The sequence below is a fragment of the Dacryopinax primogenitus genome (assembly GCF_000292625.1).
Source record: "Dacryopinax primogenitus strain DJM-731 SS1 chromosome Unknown DACRYscaffold_11, whole genome shotgun sequence".
In the NCBI taxonomy this organism is placed as follows: domain Eukaryota; kingdom Fungi; phylum Basidiomycota; class Dacrymycetes; order Dacrymycetales; family Dacrymycetaceae; genus Dacryopinax; species Dacryopinax primogenitus.
Window position 1 is genome coordinate 549,422 of NW_024467208.1, and position 17,141 is coordinate 566,562.

At 50.6% G+C, this 17,141-nt stretch overlaps 5 protein-coding genes across 5 annotated transcripts; all 5 read right to left on the reverse strand.

The window, feature by feature from the left end:
- Nucleotides 1-47: 47 nt before the first annotated feature.
- Nucleotides 48-1,041, reverse strand: DACRYDRAFT_95275 (uncharacterized protein). Its single transcript, XM_040777287.1, has 2 exons — nt 795-1,041; nt 48-744 (listed from the first exon to the last, which is right to left on the reverse strand). Exons 1-2 carry the CDS (start codon nt 1,020-1,022, stop codon nt 184-186), a joined length of 789 nt encoding a protein of 262 aa, XP_040627939.1. The 5' UTR covers nt 1,023-1,041; the 3' UTR covers nt 48-183.
- Nucleotides 1,042-3,551: 2,510 nt separating this feature from the next.
- On the reverse strand, nt 3,552-5,527 carry DACRYDRAFT_100575 (MFS general substrate transporter; the record flags this gene model as incomplete). The annotated part of the gene is made up of 12 exons (XM_040767467.1): nt 5,343-5,527; nt 5,005-5,282; nt 4,820-4,956; nt 4,756-4,772; nt 4,490-4,706; nt 4,317-4,437; nt 4,232-4,266; nt 4,048-4,182; nt 3,967-3,989; nt 3,859-3,916; nt 3,681-3,806; nt 3,552-3,639 (listed from the first exon to the last, which is right to left on the reverse strand). Exons 2-12 carry the CDS (start codon nt 5,263-5,265, stop codon nt 3,552-3,554), a joined length of 1,218 nt encoding a protein of 405 aa, XP_040627940.1. The 5' UTR covers nt 5,266-5,282; nt 5,343-5,527.
- A 1,207-nt stretch (nt 5,528-6,734) lies between these two features.
- On the reverse strand, nt 6,735-8,898 carry DACRYDRAFT_22853 (MFS general substrate transporter). The gene is made up of 13 exons (XM_040772982.1): nt 8,688-8,898; nt 8,352-8,629; nt 8,164-8,300; nt 8,100-8,116; nt 7,832-8,050; nt 7,771-7,779; nt 7,659-7,720; nt 7,575-7,609; nt 7,387-7,521; nt 7,309-7,331; nt 7,201-7,258; nt 7,027-7,150; nt 6,735-6,977 (listed from the first exon to the last, which is right to left on the reverse strand). The coding sequence occupies exons 1-13, from the start codon at nt 8,860-8,862 to the stop codon at nt 6,897-6,899; spliced, it is 1,353 nt and encodes a 450-aa protein (XP_040627941.1). The 5' UTR covers nt 8,863-8,898; the 3' UTR covers nt 6,735-6,896.
- Nucleotides 8,899-12,144: 3,246 nt separating this feature from the next.
- DACRYDRAFT_89447 (uncharacterized protein) lies at nt 12,145-12,470 on the reverse strand (the record flags this gene model as incomplete). Its single annotated transcript, XM_040776915.1, has 3 exons — nt 12,145-12,189; nt 12,240-12,295; nt 12,353-12,470. 3 exons carry the CDS (start codon nt 12,468-12,470, stop codon nt 12,145-12,147), a joined length of 219 nt encoding a protein of 72 aa, XP_040627942.1.
- Nucleotides 12,471-12,843: 373 nt separating this feature from the next.
- On the reverse strand, nt 12,844-13,395 carry DACRYDRAFT_53738 (uncharacterized protein; the record flags this gene model as incomplete). The annotated part of the gene is made up of 3 exons (XM_040775199.1): nt 12,844-13,057; nt 13,107-13,164; nt 13,221-13,395. 3 exons carry the CDS (start codon nt 13,393-13,395, stop codon nt 12,844-12,846), a joined length of 447 nt encoding a protein of 148 aa, XP_040627943.1.
- Nucleotides 13,396-17,141: the final 3,746 nt, after the last annotated feature.

Here is a 17,141-nt window from a genome sequence, read left to right on the forward strand (position 1 = left end):
GTTTCACAACCAGGAGATATTTCAAGAGAATTGAGACGGATGTAGCCAAATACATTGAATTGGTAGTATATTGCAGCAGAACAGACCGATTGTAGACAAAGAACGAAAGAAGACGAATACCAACACACGTCACTCCTACAACGCATACCATACACACGCGCATACACCCACAACGTGTCTCCATTACTCCCCATCCCGACTCCTCGTTCGTTCATGGCTCACCCTATGGCCCGGACTCAGGCGCACACTGCTCTCCGGTACCCTGGCATACGCAGCCTCTCGCGGGGAAAGGGAAGCACGTTCCTCCACAGCAGGGGAAAGATGTGGGCGCTTAGAGGGTCGGTCTTCCTGTCCCTGAGCGGACGGTGTAGGGGTAGAGAGGGGGGCGGGATCTAGCAGCCCGCGCAGGGACATGGGGGACGATCGGGTTGGGGGTGAGGTTTTCTCTCCCGAGTCGAAGGCATACTGGGCATACACAGGTGAGCGCGGGCGTTTCCCCAGTGCTTGAGGAGCGGGGGGCATGGGTGGTGAGCGGCTGCCAAGACCTGGGGGGGAAGAGGTAGACGGAGAGGGGTAGGTGTGATCCTGCGCTGTGTAGGCGACGGAGCGCTCGATGGTGTGGGGTTTATCGGGATAGAGAGGGTAAGGGTGGGGGAGGGAAGAGTGTTCGGGTGGAGGGGAGAGGGGGAGGTCATATTGTAGATGGAGGAGGGAACGGTGGAGTGCCATTTGGTGTGCGATCCTCTGCCGTCTAGATGAGCATGAGAGGGTGTGAGGGAGAGATATAGACGCACGTTATCCTCTGCTGTCTTTGCTGCCAAGAGGGTGAGGAGGAGCTCGCGATCTTCCCGCCCATTCTTGGAGTAGGCGGTGAGGATCTCTCTCACGCTTGGAGGTAGGGGTTGGGAGAGAACGGACACTGCCCAGTCGAAGGATGTCTGTTCTGGAGGACATGAAGGGCAGCGTTGAGCTATAGGTTGATGATGATGCTGTGGACGGGGAGGAGGAGCAGCAGTCGCCATGGTGGAGAAAGCGGGGGAGGAGAGGGATGCATTGGATGAAAGAGGGAGAAAGGGGGGGTTTATGAATAGTTCTTGTGCAGTCTTGGCGGTATGGCCCAGCAGGCGAACGTCGGAGAGGGAACACGGCGCAGTATCAAGTGTTGCCACTTTCTCTCTTGGCCAAAAATAACGAAAAAGTCTTGGCATCAATTCACTCTATTGTATCGCCTTGTTTTAGGCAGAGATGTTCATCAGCCACAAATAAATTTCCCCTTTTTTATATCGAGTATGAAAATTCACTCCTAAGAATAAACATCGTCAATAATCATAGCAATCTTCCATGAAATCACCTTCGGAGTAATGCGCTGTCCATCTCTCTCCCCCGTCAGAGTATTTCTTGGCTGCATCAACACCCCGGTAGATCAGCCTCCGCTAGGTGTACAGGCTTGCATAAAAGCCCACCCGTAACATCTCACCCGTTTTAATTCCATATCCCACTCGACTGTATTCGAGCCAGAAATAGACCGCACGCCATGTTCCGTTTGAGAGATCGTCAGCGCTGCGACATTTGAATTTTTATGGCATCGAGTGTTGAATGAAAGGGGTCATGCGAACACACCGCCAAGCCCACGGATACGGATCATTTTGAGCAAATTATTATTAATCGCATCATGCTCATGCACAGGGCCACAGATCTACAGAGGTGAGCGTATGTGTCTCCATCGCCTGATTTCAATCCCGACCGACGGGCGGTGTCCCCCTCTCCCATCGTTTCCGCCCACCGACACTACCACTCACTGCGCACCATATATCCAAAGTCAACCATCCCGAAAATACCTCTCCATCACATACCCGCCAAGCTCACGCACGGCCCCCACTCGATCCGGCCTAGCCACCCTAGCGGTCATCCTCTTGGCACGTTCGGCACCCAGACCCGCGCTTTATTTAGCCCACAATCACGTATCAGAATCAGAATCAGGGGTCGTGACTTCGTCGGAAGTACTGCCCATTCTCCGCCTCCGCACGGCGTTCTCTATTCCGCACAGACGGAAATAAGTTGAAAATGTATTATTATATGGATTTCTGCAAACGGTTGATAAGCCTGCTACAAAACCCCGGTTTTCCTCCTTGGCAGGGTTGGGACTGTCCACCCGAGTGCTAAGCCACCTCTTTCAACTTCAGAGTCACGCAATCCCAAATTCAATAAACCAGCTGGCGGTAGGAGGCCCGAGCGCCCCCGCCAAGGCATACGTTGGTATTATTAGACCTTCAACGACCCAACCCAGAGCAAAGCCGTTCCAATCCGAGCAGGCTATATCGCGATACGATAACCACCACACCCTGTCGCTATTCTGAGCTTCGGGGTGGCACCATCCTGGTTGCACACATCGATCCCGACCATATGCCTAGAGGAGGGAAGGGCAGAACTGTACAATTCTAGATCTCTGTGTCGGGCGATGCAGACCCTGCCTTGGCCTTCTTCAGAATGCATAGGTTGTTCTGTCTGTCAGCAACCTGTCCCCGGGCCGGGAATTGTCCTCCCTTTGGCAGAGTATTATTGGTGTGTTCGTGTGCCTGTGGGGCGTTATTGTTAAAAATAGCTGGTCGTTCCCGAGTAATGCACCAAGTGGGGTAAGACGAGAATAACTTACACCACTCTTCTATTTATATACTGCCAGCTCGCGGCCAACAGCTCATGCCAAGCCTTTAACACACACGCGAAGCCCAAAATAGCCCTCTCGGCAGCTTATCACCATCGTGGCGTTGCCAAGAATAGCCTCAGACCGAGGGCCGACGACGCCGTGGGCTTGGCGCGAAAGGCGGAGCTCGAAAGGCACGGAAATAGGCACGGAAACTGACGCACTTATGGCAATATTTAATTTGACGAATGACAGAAAATAAAGAGGGAATTCCTCCGATGCCCCCTCCTCGGAGATATTGCTCCCACAATGCCCCTCCGGAGGCAAATGCTCAGAATGCCCTCTCCTTCTCGTGCTCACATAGCTTGCAACTTCCATCACATGTCAAGAGGGCAAGAAGGGTAAGCTCGGGGTCCTGTCACCATGGACCGGCTAAACGTATCTCAGAGCAGCAAAAAGGGTGAGAAAAGTTAGAAAGAAAACTGGCAGAGTTTTTTGAATCATGTTCTGTTTATTTGACTCTTAATGCTGATGCATTGTCACGAATATATATATTAACTGTGGCAAACAGATAACAGGACCCCTGTAGCATTGACTTGTTCCTGCACCCAGATGGGTGAAAATGCTGGGCGCTATGTGACATGCAAAGGAGAGGGCATTCTGCACATTTGCCTCCGGAGGGGCATTATGGGAGTAATATTTTCGAGGAGGGGGCACCGGAGGAATTCCCTCGAAAAAAAATTATGGATGGATGATTGCCAGGATTAGTATGGCTAAGGTAGGCCGACGAAAAATGCTGTCAATGACTGATATCTGGACACGTTGTGATGAACCTGAATAGCGCTGGGTACTGGCACCGATCATGACTGTCTCCATGGAATTGCTGTTGGGTGTCTAACACGATCGCTCGTTATACCCACCGCTTGTTCTTCTTCCTGAGTAACGACCATCCCACCACGAGCAGCCCACAACCAGCTAACATCGTCACCTTGCGCTGTCTATCAGCAAATCATCCGTGCACAACAAATTCTTGACTGACCCCGCTAAAAAGAACAGCTTTCCACCAAGCGTACTCGGGCCCTCCTCGCCTAGGAGCGCACCGTCGATGGGTGTACCTATAAGGGCCGAGAAGCCGAGGAAGACAAACGCCAGGCCCATGCGCAATCTAAGAGGATATTTAAATGAGTAGGTCGGACATGGTGGAAACAGAGGCATACCCGATCTCGGAGAGGTTGTCCGCCATGGATGCGAACATCGGCCCAGCTAGAGAGACGTCTACCCCAACAGGTCAGAAGTCGTCGGCAGTTCACCATAGATCAGCTTACATGCACCTGACCAAAAGCTATACCTGGATACATGCTTGCATGAGCTACATCTTGCTCAGAATGGAAGACTGGGCGGCTTACATGATACAAACGATGACGAGACCAGCGACATTCTTAACCCCGAGCAGGGTGAATACTAGAGTGCCTGCGATGACCGAGCATGGTATTAGAACGGTAAGCGGTCCGAACTTGTCAGCGAGTAAGTTGGGCAGCGTCCTGTTTATCTCCTTAGCTCGACTGTTGATTTCACGGGACGATGGCTTACCTTCCGAAGATGGAAACTGCGTTGATTATGGCCAACTGGTATGGGCGTGAGCAAGTAACCACGTGCACAGAAAATCAGGACTCACTGTGTAGAAGGCCACAGTGTCCGATATGCCAACGGTTTCAGCATAGAGTTGGATATAGAAGACTGAAGCTTGTCTCAGATATTTGCAAAGAACACCTAAAACGGTGACGAACAAATGAAGTCTGTTCATTATTAGCATGGTCATCCCCAGCGTTCAAAGAGCACTGGACATACAAAGTCCTAGACCGATTGTCCACGTTCCAACCACCGCAACGACATGGTATGTCTCGTAGCAACTTCAACGGGCTCGGCGGCTTCATCGCCTTCTGGTACGGGTTATAATTCGTTGACATCAGCAGGTTGGCAATGATCATCGCTCCGAGTTGGAAGAATCCCATGGCTCGCACGCTCCATTGAAAACCGCGTGATTGGAAGACGTTATTCAAGAGAACTGTGCGGGTCAACCACCTGAAAGCCTGGACAGGTAAATGTATGCGTACTGGGGAAGACTATACCTCTGCACCATATCAGCGCGCGATCTGCATGAGACATGATAGGACGTACCCAAAGGAAGACCCAGCGACAGCAACTCCCGTCGCGGTACTTCTGTGTTTCTGGAAATGTTGGCCAAGGACAGCCAAAGACGGCAGATACACAATTCCAAGCCCTACCCCTTGGCCAATGGCTTGCGATAGGAAGACCTGTTCATCGATCAGCTTGATTTGTAAGAAGACTCACAATCGGAGTACCTGATAATATCCATCCACTTGCACCGCGCTTTGTGCAAAGATGCAGCCGACAACGAGCACGCCGCCACCTATCATCATTGGCCTGAAATAGCCTGCATCGAAAAGACGTCCGGTAACAAGGCCGCAGAGAAACAGAAGACAGGTTTGTAGTGATCCGATGCAAGAGATTGCGCTCGGCGAGTAGGATGGAAGCAACGTTTGAACGTAGTACGCTTGATATACTCCGTAAGCATTAATATAGCCGAACGTACACATGCTCATCAGAAAGCTCCTAGCCACTGTGCATAGAGCCAATTATTAGCTCCAAGAACCGGAACATTGAATAAGATAATGCGCACCTGTTGACCATGCCCGCTATCCCCCATCAGGAATGATATGCACGTATTCTTGCTCTTCTGTTTTGGTGGACAAAGTGTTTGCATCGTTTTCTTTGATTTGGGGCGTCGAGCTACCCAAATCCTCTCGTGCCTCTATAGGAATGGCCTCCTTTGCCGCCTCCTCAGCCATCAGGGGAAGAAGTCGCTGTGATATTGGTGGGGGCATACGAGACATTCGCCTCGGCTTAAGTAAGAAATAGAACTGCGAACCTTCCCCGGCGAGGTCGAACGCGCCGGCAATTCCAGTTACGATTTCACCGACAGCGCCGTGTCCATCGCACGCGGCAGCACTGGTTCTATGGAGTAATTCCAGCGTGGCTGATGGTGCGCATGTGTGCCATGCATTCAACGAGATTGCACATGATCGACGTTCGAAACGTTTGGATAAAATGGAATCGCACAGCAGAAGACCGGGCGCTAAATGCGGTGGCTGAGCAACTTCTTTAGCGATCGGCGACCATAAGTCATTATTAATATTGTTATGATTTCTCCGTCGAAACTCCTCACTTTAATTTCTGCTTATATTAATGCGCGTTCTCATCATTGAAGCAACGCATGATCCGTTGACAAGACTGCAGGAACAAACACAAAAAGGCTCCACTCTTTGATCGTCTTGGTTCGATATAACTTCTAAAGCTGTTTGGAACTGATTGATCTCTTCAGTCGAATCTGTACTTGCCGCCTCGCTTCTTCGTACCACCACACCGAAAATACCTCGAGCGCGGGTGATTCCGGGAAAATTCACCGAGCAAACCCTCGACTGGTAGACAACGGATGCTGATTCACGAGGACTCGGTATTCGTATATCACACAGGATATCTCTGAATAACACATAGTGAACAAGAGCGCGTCATCTCAGAATATATTCCGATTCCTACCGGGTCCCTGGCCATGCCATAGCCATCGTTTGTGTTGCCGTCTGTGCGTGTTCCGTCTGAGGAACGTGCTCGGCAGAGAAGCGAACATACATCCCCAGGTCTAGAAAACGTCCTGTGCATGCATGTCACCGTGGTTCTCAGAGACAACTTTGAATACAGAGAAGAAACCGGAGCTGCACATACCCAACTTACAATGGAAACTCGTGCAAGTTGAACAGGGACGAAAGTCTGTAGGTATGAAAACAAAGAGCAATCCCCTGATATTGGGTCCGGCTCATCTGCCTACGTCGCAATTCCGGGGCTTGATATCAGCGCAAGGGCGGTTGTTGATGCCAGCTTATGCTCTCTGGAATGAAGAAGCGCATCCAGCTCACGTCAGAGCTTTGGGGTGAGAGTCTGCTTCAGCACCTTACACCGGTATGTGCAACAGGCCCGACATCTGTGTATCTCTGAATGCACGGTTATCATAAGCTAATTAATGTAACGAATAGCAAAAAATATGAGTGGATGATTGTCGGGATTAGTACAGTTGATGTAGGCCCGCGAGAAACCGCTGTATATCTCTGATATCTGGGTGGCGTGTTGTGCTGATGAACCACAGGCAGTGGTTCCGTCGACACACTGGAACGATCGCTCATTATACCCACTGCTTGTTCACCTTCTTCCTGAATAACACCCAAGCCACTACAAGCAGTGCGCACCCAGACAGCATCGTCACCTGCCAGTCCATCAGCAAAGGCTATGATGATAAAGGACTAAGGACTGACTCCGCTGAAGAGGATCGCTTTCCACCAGGTGTAGTCGGGTCCATCGCCTAGCAGGGCACCGTCGATTGGTGTTCCGATGAGCGCCGAAAACCCAAGGAACGCAAACGCCAGGCCCATGCGCAGACTGAGGAAGACTATGAGCAGGTCAAGCGTGAGAGATGCGTAGAGGCATACCCGATCTCGGAGAGGCTGTCCGCCATGGAGGCATACATTGGCCCAACAAGAGAGACATCTACCCCCAAATATCAGACGTTATCGACACTTATCCATCAATCAGCTCACAGGCACCGGACCAGAAGCCATATCTGCGAGGAAGGATCTGTTGGTCATTGATTGGAAAAAGTGGACTACGGCACTTACAGGATACAGACGATGACTAAACCGCCAACATTCTTGATTCCCAGTACCGCGAAGACGATGGCTCCGGTGACCACCGAGCATGGGATAAGGACTGTGATGGGACCGAACTTGTCAGCAAGTAAGTTGGGGAGCGTCCTGTTCAATGACTTGGTTTAGATACACAGTTTGTGGGACGGGGCATAACTTGCCTTCCAAAAATGGAAGCAGCATTGATCATCGCGAGCTGACATGGGAGTAAGCAAGTAAATGCGCTCAGAAGAAAGCGAGCATACGGTGTAGAACGCGACAGTGCTTGAGATGCCCACGGTTTCAGCATAGAGCTGGATATAGAAGACTACATGCCATCTCAGAACTATCAAGAAGGATGCGATGGGCCCGACGAACAAACGAAGTCTACGCAATGTCAGTACAATCAGCCACCGAATTCAAAGGGCACTCGACGTACAAAGCCCTAGGCCAATAGTCCATGCCGCGACCATGGCAACGAGATATGGCACATCTCGAAGCAGCTTCAACGGGCTAGGCGGTTTCATCGCCTTTTGGTGCGGGTGATAATGCGTTGACATCAACAGGTTGGCAATGATCATCGTTCCGAGTTGGAAGAATCCCATGGCTCGCACGCCCCATTGGAAACCGCGCGATTGGAAGACGTTATTCAGGAGAACTGTGCGGATCAACCACTTGAAACCCTGGAAAGGTAAATGTATGCGTACTGGGGAAGACTATACCTCTGGGACACATGAGCAGACGACGGGTACAGGGTATAGTAAAACATACCCAAGAGAAGAGCCGGCGACCGAGATACCCATCGCCGTGCTTCTGCGCTTCTGGAAATGTTGGCCGAGGACAGCCAAAGACGGCAGGTATACGATCCCCAGTCCCAGGCCTTGACCAACAGCTTGCGAGAGGAAGACCTTTATGACAATATTAAACTTGAACTTCAGTTAGATTCATGATTGGCGTACCTGGTAATATCCATCCACTTGCACAGCACTTAGTGCAAAGATGCAACCAACAACGAGGACGCCTCCGCCTATCATCATTGGCCTGAAATTGCCTGCGTCAAACAGACGCCCGGTAACGAGTCCACAAAGGAACAGAAGACAGGTTTGTAGTGATCCGATCCAAGAGATTGCGCTCGGAGAGTAGGATGGAAGCAACGTTTGGACATAGTACGCTTGATATACTCCGTACGCATTGATATAGCCGAAAGTACACATGCTCATCAGAAAGCTTCCAGCCACTGTGCATGTCCAATTATCAGCTCCAAGAACGAGAACACTAGGTAAGATAATGCGCACCTGTTGCCCATGCACGCCATCCTCCATCAGGGATGATGTGCACATACGGTTGCTCTTTGGTCTCTGCAGACAAACTGTTGCCAGTTGTGCCATTTTGGTCGGTCTGCGGAGTTGTTGCCTCCCAATCATCTCGTACCTCTAGGGCAATAATTTCCTCAGCCGCTTCCTCGGCCATTATGAGCAAAATTCGCTAGGAGTGTACGGTAGTTGTATGATGGGGGTCGGCGAACAGTCGTTGGTCCCATCTTAAATAAACTTAAGGGACGGGCGCTCAAAACGCGTCGGTTGTGATCACAACGGCCCACAGCTCCGCATTAATGACCGGCCTCGGCAGCGAGCTCTGGCGCTCAAGTTGAGTCATCTGCCGTGTTGTGGACTGCATGCGCAAAGAGAAGACTATCTGGTCGTAGTGATGACGTGAGCTTCTGAATACCCGCCAATTCCTCGGGATTTCGGGGATTTCTTCTCTCGCTGCGGATCACAATCCCGATAAGGCATCTTCGCAAGATAAAAAGGACAGATCTATTTTTATCCATCGGTCTGCTTACACTTTACAGCGATAGATCAGATTAGATAAAACAACATCATTGGATGGAGCACATGGGCGCAAGACTCGTCCGCGTTATAGGACGCCAAGAAGAAAGGCCAACCGGCGTACGGTACTCTACGGGCAGTTCAATCGCACTTTTGATGAAAGCAATGCCTTGCGGAACAAATTGGGTTGCGGTTCGCTCCCAACTCACCTCAGTCCTTACCCACTACCTGGGTTTGTTCTAATCAACGAAATGACCCGACGCCTGAAATTAACCGCCGAAATTCTCTATTTCACCGGCCTGGTGACAGCGCATGACTCACAGCCTGGAACATGAGATCTTCTTTCAAGCGTAGCCGGGGCCACGTCTAGTAACACGTCACCTCTCGTCATGTCAAAATCAACCGGAAATTCTTAGAAAAACCCAGGGGCAGGTGAAGGCATAGCTCATTCTTGTGCTATAACGGTCTATGCAGGGACATCTGACCCCACTTCAACATGTCGAATGGGCTCTCTCTCTGGAAGATGGCGGGCAGGACGCTCGCGAATGACGAGTCTATAATACAGCGAATCTCAGTCTACCACGAGCATCGGGTGATATTCTGTTCCAAGCGGGAGGTCATTGAGCCCAGGTCGGTAAGAGGCGGACCAAGTGCTATCACACATACTTGCTCTCATCGCACAAACAATAAGCTCACATGATTCGCAAACATTGAAATAATAACGACATGAGTATTGCGCCTACATAACACATGGGAGCAAGATGCCTACTAAAGCTACAAGATTCGGACTAACGACGCCTACCGGCTACTGTCTACAGTATATGGGTATGAACGTGAGTGTTGGGGTAACGGGGCGTACGTCAGAGTAGAAAACGAGAACATAGGGCAAAAGGGGTTAGGAAGGGAGGAAGGGAAAGGTAGGACGAAGAAACTTGGTCGTAGGGAAGGAAACGTGCTTGTATTATTTGTTTCGCGTCACTGGGCCGTTCGTCGACAGGCGGTGCACGAAACCAGTCTTGTCTTCCTGGGCCGAGAGCAGGGATCAAACCCACCCTCCTTGCTCCATCAAGTCCTCCGGAGGTTCCTCAACCTCTACGACGCTCTCTAAGCTCTTCTTAGCTTTGTCGCTCGGCGGTCTTCCGTAGAGCGCTTCCCTCCGCCTGGCCATCCGCTCTTCGTCATAGTCCTCCACTGAGCCGGCATAAGGACTAGAAGGGGGAAAGATAGGAGTCATGAGCATCGTTTGCTGCAGACTTCGCACTGAGCGACGCGTATGCGCCGGGGAGGAGAGAGCACGGGAGAGAGAGAGGGAGTGTCCATTGGGGCCCCAAAGAGAGGCGACGAACTTGCTTATACTGACTCTGGAGAGGTCTGCACCGCGCTTTTCGAGAACGTTCACGAAGGACTTGAAGTGCTGCTTCATGATTAGGAATGCTCATCCCCAAATATTTAATGGAGACGCACCTCGATAGAAGCCCGGTAATGCCCACTGAGGGGATTCAGGCTCTGCACCATCCCGTCTCCGACCGTGATTGTGCCAGCACTAGCGATGACTCCCCCCGCAAGGAAGCTCGTGTGCTGGAAGCTGCCTGAGCTCTTGAGCCCTATGTACAGTTCGTATTGGGCGCTGGCGACATAGATCCAGGTTTCTTTCTTGAGTTTCAGCCTCCGGGAGAGGGTTTTCCTGAGCAAGTGCTCGGTGAGGGACTGGCGGAAGTTCTCAGAGGCGTATTTCTGTCCAGGGTCGTCGTCGGATGCGCCGAAGGAACTCATACGCCGAGGAGAAGCAGGTGTAGGGGGGGAGCTGGACCCAGGCTCACTATCGTTCCCCTCCGAAAGGGAGTCGTATCCCATCTGAGCGGGCTCCACGCCCCTCCCCTCGCCTGTGTCCTCCCATCTCCCCGGGGTAGTATCGACATACTCAGTATTATGCGCCCAACGCACCCGACCAAATGGGTCGATAGATGCGAGGTAGTGATACCGCTGCTCAGGGGTGAGATAGCGCACCGTCGCACTTTCTAGATGCTGCCGAGGGCATTCGGGAAGGGAGAGGTTCTTGCCTGCACCGCGGTCTAGCCAGCGGAAGAAGTTGTCCTCCGTGTCCTCGTCCACCCATCGTCGATGGTAGTACTTCAAGTTGCTGCCATATCTGCGCATATATATCAGAACTGTAGTTACGTGTGCTGCACAAGGCGTACCGGTGCTTAGGGTCGATCATCTCCAGATAATGCATTTCCTCGAGATGTCGCGTCCAAGCCTGTTCCTCCTTCTCCTCGCTCCCACCTGCACTCTCACTCCCGCTATCATCACTATCCGAATCGCTGTCATATGCCGTTGGAGCACTCTCGATTGAATGGTGGGAATAGAGTGCCGCGCGAGCAAAACGGGAGCGAACGTCGGTCTTCTCCTCTGGTCCTTGATAACCTGCCTAGGACGACGTCTCGTAAACACTCACCCCACAAGAAACACGACACTCCCACCTCTTTGATCCTGGCAAGAGCCTCGTTCCACCTCTCATTCGCATCCAGCTTAAGCTCCTTCTTGAGGTTGTGTACCTTCACCTGCTCTGGAGGAGTCACAGGTGAGCTCGTCCCGCTGACAGGGCTGCTAGGGCTTGCAGGACTCGCGCTCCCCAGCGTGGGGATGGGACTGATGCTACCCGAGCCAAAGTGACCCAACGGCGGTCGCTGCCATCTCTCGCTGTGGGCGAGGTCGAGTGTTCCGGCTGGATGTGTCCACATGCAGTGCGCGTGGTAGGAAGCGCCAGTTGTACGTTGTGCGATGTGGATGGTGAAGACGGGCGTATTCGTGCGCGAGATGATTGACCGAGGTTATAACTGTCCTGGAATATCTTGATTGTTTGATTGTTGATTGTCTGATGCTGTGCACTACAAAAGGAGATAGAACGGTCCTTCTATTCCCTCTAGCCCCACTCCAATACCGCAAGGTGATCATGCACAGATTGTGACTGCCGAAAAGAAGTCAGTACTCCTTCCATCTGCGACAATCCCCGCCGACCTTTTTCAATCGGCACCGGCGGTCCTCGGTAAATCTCCCGTAGATTCTATCTCTTTCTAATCCATGCAGTTAGTTGTACTATGTACTACTCCAGTGTAGTGAAGTGTAATTACCTTTCCCTGCCATCTCCCTTTGATCTTGTCTCGCATCTACTAATGCCGAATTAGCGGTAAATCCCATCAGTACGGCAGGTGACTTGTGCCAGCCTCGCGCCACAGGGACAACGGTCATCTCAGCTTTTTACGGCAACATTGTAGGGGTTCCGCGCGTCATTTAGTCGGATGTCCAGAAGTGGGGACGATCTTCTCATGGTTGAAGACATGACATGTGAATTACCATGCCGTTGTTTGCAGTCGCTATGACCGTCAAGTTAAAGGGGCGTAATAATCATCAATTTTACTCACTATGTATACAACCATATGAGCGATTACGCACTTCCCTTCCAGCCATGCTGTAAGGGTCCAAAGACGAAAACCAAGGGAACCTGTAGGATAGATCCATGGACGGGTGTTTTCCCCATGCTGGTAGGGTGAAGAATCCTGGGGCCCTTTAGGACAGCCAGATCATGCAGAAAGCTTACCCATACCATCTCACCCCCAGGAGTCTACACCCATGTGAGCCCTTTCTTCTGGTAACCCCACCTGCCTGCCACAAGTAAGTCACACGCGTGCGGGGGAGAATATGCGACAGAACGTACCCCAGAGAAAACGATCCCTTTCCACCATGCGTAGGGCCCGTACCCGATCAGAGCGCCAACTATAGGGCTGCCAGCCAGGCATGCTACGGCGAAGGAAAAGAATGTCACGCCCATGCGTATCCTGTGTGCGATTTAGGGGCATTGTGAGGAATCGGGAGAGACGGCTTTACCCGACTTCGGCCATACTATCGGCGAAGGCAGCTGCTATGGGTGGGTACAAGCTGATCACTTCCCCTTGAGCGTGAGTATCCCAGTGCGAATCGTTCAAGAAGGAACCAACGCACGAGCCCCCGAGAAGAACCCGTACAGGAGGCAGAAGGCGATCACCCCCGACTGAGTCTTGATACCCAGGAGGGTGAAGACGAGGCCGGTGCTGATGATGATGTTCGGGATTTGGCAGGTCATAGCCCCATACTCGTCTGCGAAGATGTTGGGTACGAACCTAACCAACGTTAGCATCTCCAGATATTTCGGAGAGGGCAACCGACCGGCCCAAAGCGGAGGAAGCGTTTATTATTGATAACTATCGGGGATGAGTTCATGGCGGGCTTGCGGCATTGGGAAGAGGACTCACTGTGTAAAATCTGAAGTTCTGATCCAGACCGAGGGTGATAGAGAACAGCTGGATATAAAAGACTAGAGCTTGTTCATCATGCACATCTATGTCTGACTAAGCACTGACATGGGAAGACTAGCAGAATGAATCAGCATCCTTCAGCAGATTGTGGATGTGAAGACCCACATATTCCAAGCCTGACACAGAACACACTCAACAAGCCAAATATATATGGGGGATCTGTGAGGATTTTCTTCAATCCTTTTTACCCTTGCCAACATTTTGCAGCAGACATCCGCCAATATCCTGCAGACCATAAAAGACATCTCGTCAACTACCCCCAAGCCTGACCCCAATTAAAAAAAAGAGTGGGCTTCATGCCCACCAGCTTGTCAAACAGTGCACACCTTACCTCCCGAATTCATCTCTCATTTTTTTTTGTTTCCCCAAGATATATCTACTAAGTCCACAGGTGGACTCAGTAGTATGGCAACAACACAGTCCTTACTGGAATACCTGCAATTTCCTATGACCTGCATGACTGAATTACCAATGTGAAAACATTGAAGTCATGACTTAAAGCACTCTGCAACAAATATCGGGCTGTGAGGGCACACAGTCAAGCAAGGCTGCTGACTATAACCTGACAAGATGACAAGATCAACAGTAAGACCAAACACCCTATATCAACAGGGGTATCAGTGGATATTGGAGTAGACTCAAGAGGATTCAGACAGGAAAGGAGAAATTGGTAGAGTTCAGGAAGAGCTTTGATGAGGCGAGATGACTAGGCCTATCTCTACAAGACTGTGGAGATTCCTCAGAGATCAGATCTAAGGAGAGTAGTACTACTCTACTACTGCTTATATACTCATAGGGCATGGTCTGTGCACATGGAAGCATAATCAAAAAATTACCTCAATTAGGGCCACCTTTACTGATTCATGCAAGTTGGCATCCATTGGTCCTTGTGTCAGGTATTTGGAGCTGGCTCAGTGTGGAGACCCTAGCCTGTGTTGTCAAAGTCCAATGGTCACCAGGTGGATCAAATCAAGCTCAAATGTTCCAAATGTGCAGTCAAAACTTGGAGTCCCCTGACATGGGCCAACAAGATGTATTACCACAAATTTTGCTTAAGGCAAAATTCAGAACCTATGAGCTTACAAAATATGACTAACACATGACTGGACTATACTAGCAATGACAAAACAACAATGAGCAGAAAACAGAAAAATTAGATGAAAGAAAAAAGAAAAAGAAAACTACTGCTACTCCTGAGTGCTTGCAAGCAGCTCCCAAATTTCCTCTGCAAAAGCAGCCATCTTTGCCATCTCCTCCTGTGCTTGTGCCAGGCATTCCTCCAAGGCATACATTCAGTGTTCTGCCATGCAAACTGGCCACTCAGGCAAGGCAATCTCTGCTAAGCCAAATTAGCATGTGTTAGCCACAATAAATGAAGTCCAAAAGAGACTCACCTGAAACACAGGGCCGCTTTGAAGATGGCCCAACTGACTCCTCATCCTCCCTCTCATGCTTCTCAGCCTTGACAGTGCCACTTGCAGCTTGGGTAATGCGCTTGGGCATGGCCTTCTTCTTTTTGGCCATTGGAGTGGGCATGCAGGACTCAGCTTCTTCAGTCTCTGGGTGGAAGAGTGCAACCTTTGGGGCAGCTGCATTTCTGTTGCATGCTAAGGCAATGAGTGAGTCAAGCAAAAATAAAAACCAGGAAAGGAAACACAGTGCACCTATATGTGCACTGCATGGTTTTTTCACCACCTTGCACACCAAACATGCCCCCTTTCCCAGCTGCTCCACTATGTCACAATTGTGGGTGAGTGCATTACCATCCAGGATGACATGCTTGCAACACATCTTGCACTTTCCAAAAATTGTCAGCACCTACTAGCAACATGAAAAGCAGGGGTGCAACTTACACAGTTTTCCTCCAAAAAGGACTCCACCACTGCATTATCCTTGGAGACCAACAGGAGAGTGACCAGCATCTCCTCCAAAAGCCAACCCTGTGATAAATCAGTCATCAGTTTCTCAGTTGCAGAATACAAAGGAAAAATGGACAACTTACAGCACATTGGGTGACTGCCTTGCTAGGCCTGCCACATCTGGTGCAAGTGGGGACTGTGGCCGCCACTTTATCCTTAGCAGGACTTGGCTCTGCCTTGATGGACTGCTCTTCTTCTGCCACAGTGGGGCTAGATGCAGTGGCAGAATGGTGTTTCTGGCACATGTCAGTAACATGGAAAAAGCAAACCCATTGGACAGGCATACCAAGAAGTCATCCAGGAGATTGTTGAATAACTCATTGGTGTCATCCTCCTCCTCCTCCTCCTCCTTCTCCTCCTCCTTCTCCTCCTCCTTCTCCTCCTCCTTCTCCTCCTCTGGCTTGGTCAGTTGCACCAGCTCCTCCCAATCATCCTCTGGCAGCAGGTTGAGCCAGATCTCTGGGAGCTTGGTGACCCAATGCCTTTCCATGCTATTCATGAGCAGCATCACCACATCCCAGATTGGTGCACCCTTTGCATATTTTGCAACTGAAAAATTTGGCTTGTCAACAGCAGAGACCATGATGTCAACAATCTTGATCATGTTGCTGAGGAGCTGGGCAACAGTTGGCAGCTTCAGGAGCAGCTTGAGCACCTTCTTCACAGGTGTGGTCAACATGTTTGAGTAAAGGTGGGGAGGTGAAGTTGAGCTTTGAGCAGACAAGAAAGGCAAAATTTGGTTTCATTTAAAAGCATGACCAGCCCTCAACAGAAAACAAAAATGTGCATGGGCCCTGCTAAGTGCTGATATCCGGAACAAAGTTTCAGCTTAGGCAGTGCAGATAAACACCACACCAGGCTTTGCAAAGCAATAAATTGGCCAATCAGGGTCTCAGGCATCACACAACTCAATGTGAAAAACATGGCCAGGGTCCTCCTTGCAGACTTAAGCAGTGCTGCAAGCCACTGCTTAGAGTCTTCATGTGCTGGCCAGCCACCCTTAGTGCCAAATTGTCAGGGCACCAGCTCATTGGTTGGTCAAGAGACATGACTAAGCCTTTATGACATGGAAGTAGCTGGTATACCTTGGCATGTGCTGGAACCTGCTGGAAGGATTGGATGGTCAGGTGACCTGCTGTGCATGGCTGTGCATGACCTCATATGACCTCATCCTTGGTCATATGACCTGATCACCTGACTAGGCTGAGTAAGCAAGATGTTCTAGCAGGTTCCACCACAGAGGTATAAATATAAGGCCTACTCTGCCTGGGGACTGTCTCTTCAGACTTGGTCTCTTAGGATCATCCACAGGTACCTATACTGTAGATAGGTCTTAGTCATCAGGTCTACTCCACTTCCTTGTTGCCTGCTTAGACTCTTGGCACTCTTAGGTGAGCAGACTTAGTCAGCCTGTGTTGCCCTAACACAAATGCACAGCAATGCCCTCTGATACACCCCTCACCAAATAGTCAACACCACCATTTTACCAGCACCCTGATATGTGGCCCAATGTCTTACCATGGAGAGCCTCACAATTGGTCCTTGATAACACTGCTCTTGCTTCATGACATATTCAGTGGTACCGCACCACATTCCTGACTGTGCATTGCATCACCTGCATCCCCACTGACTTGGGGAGTCAGTATCAA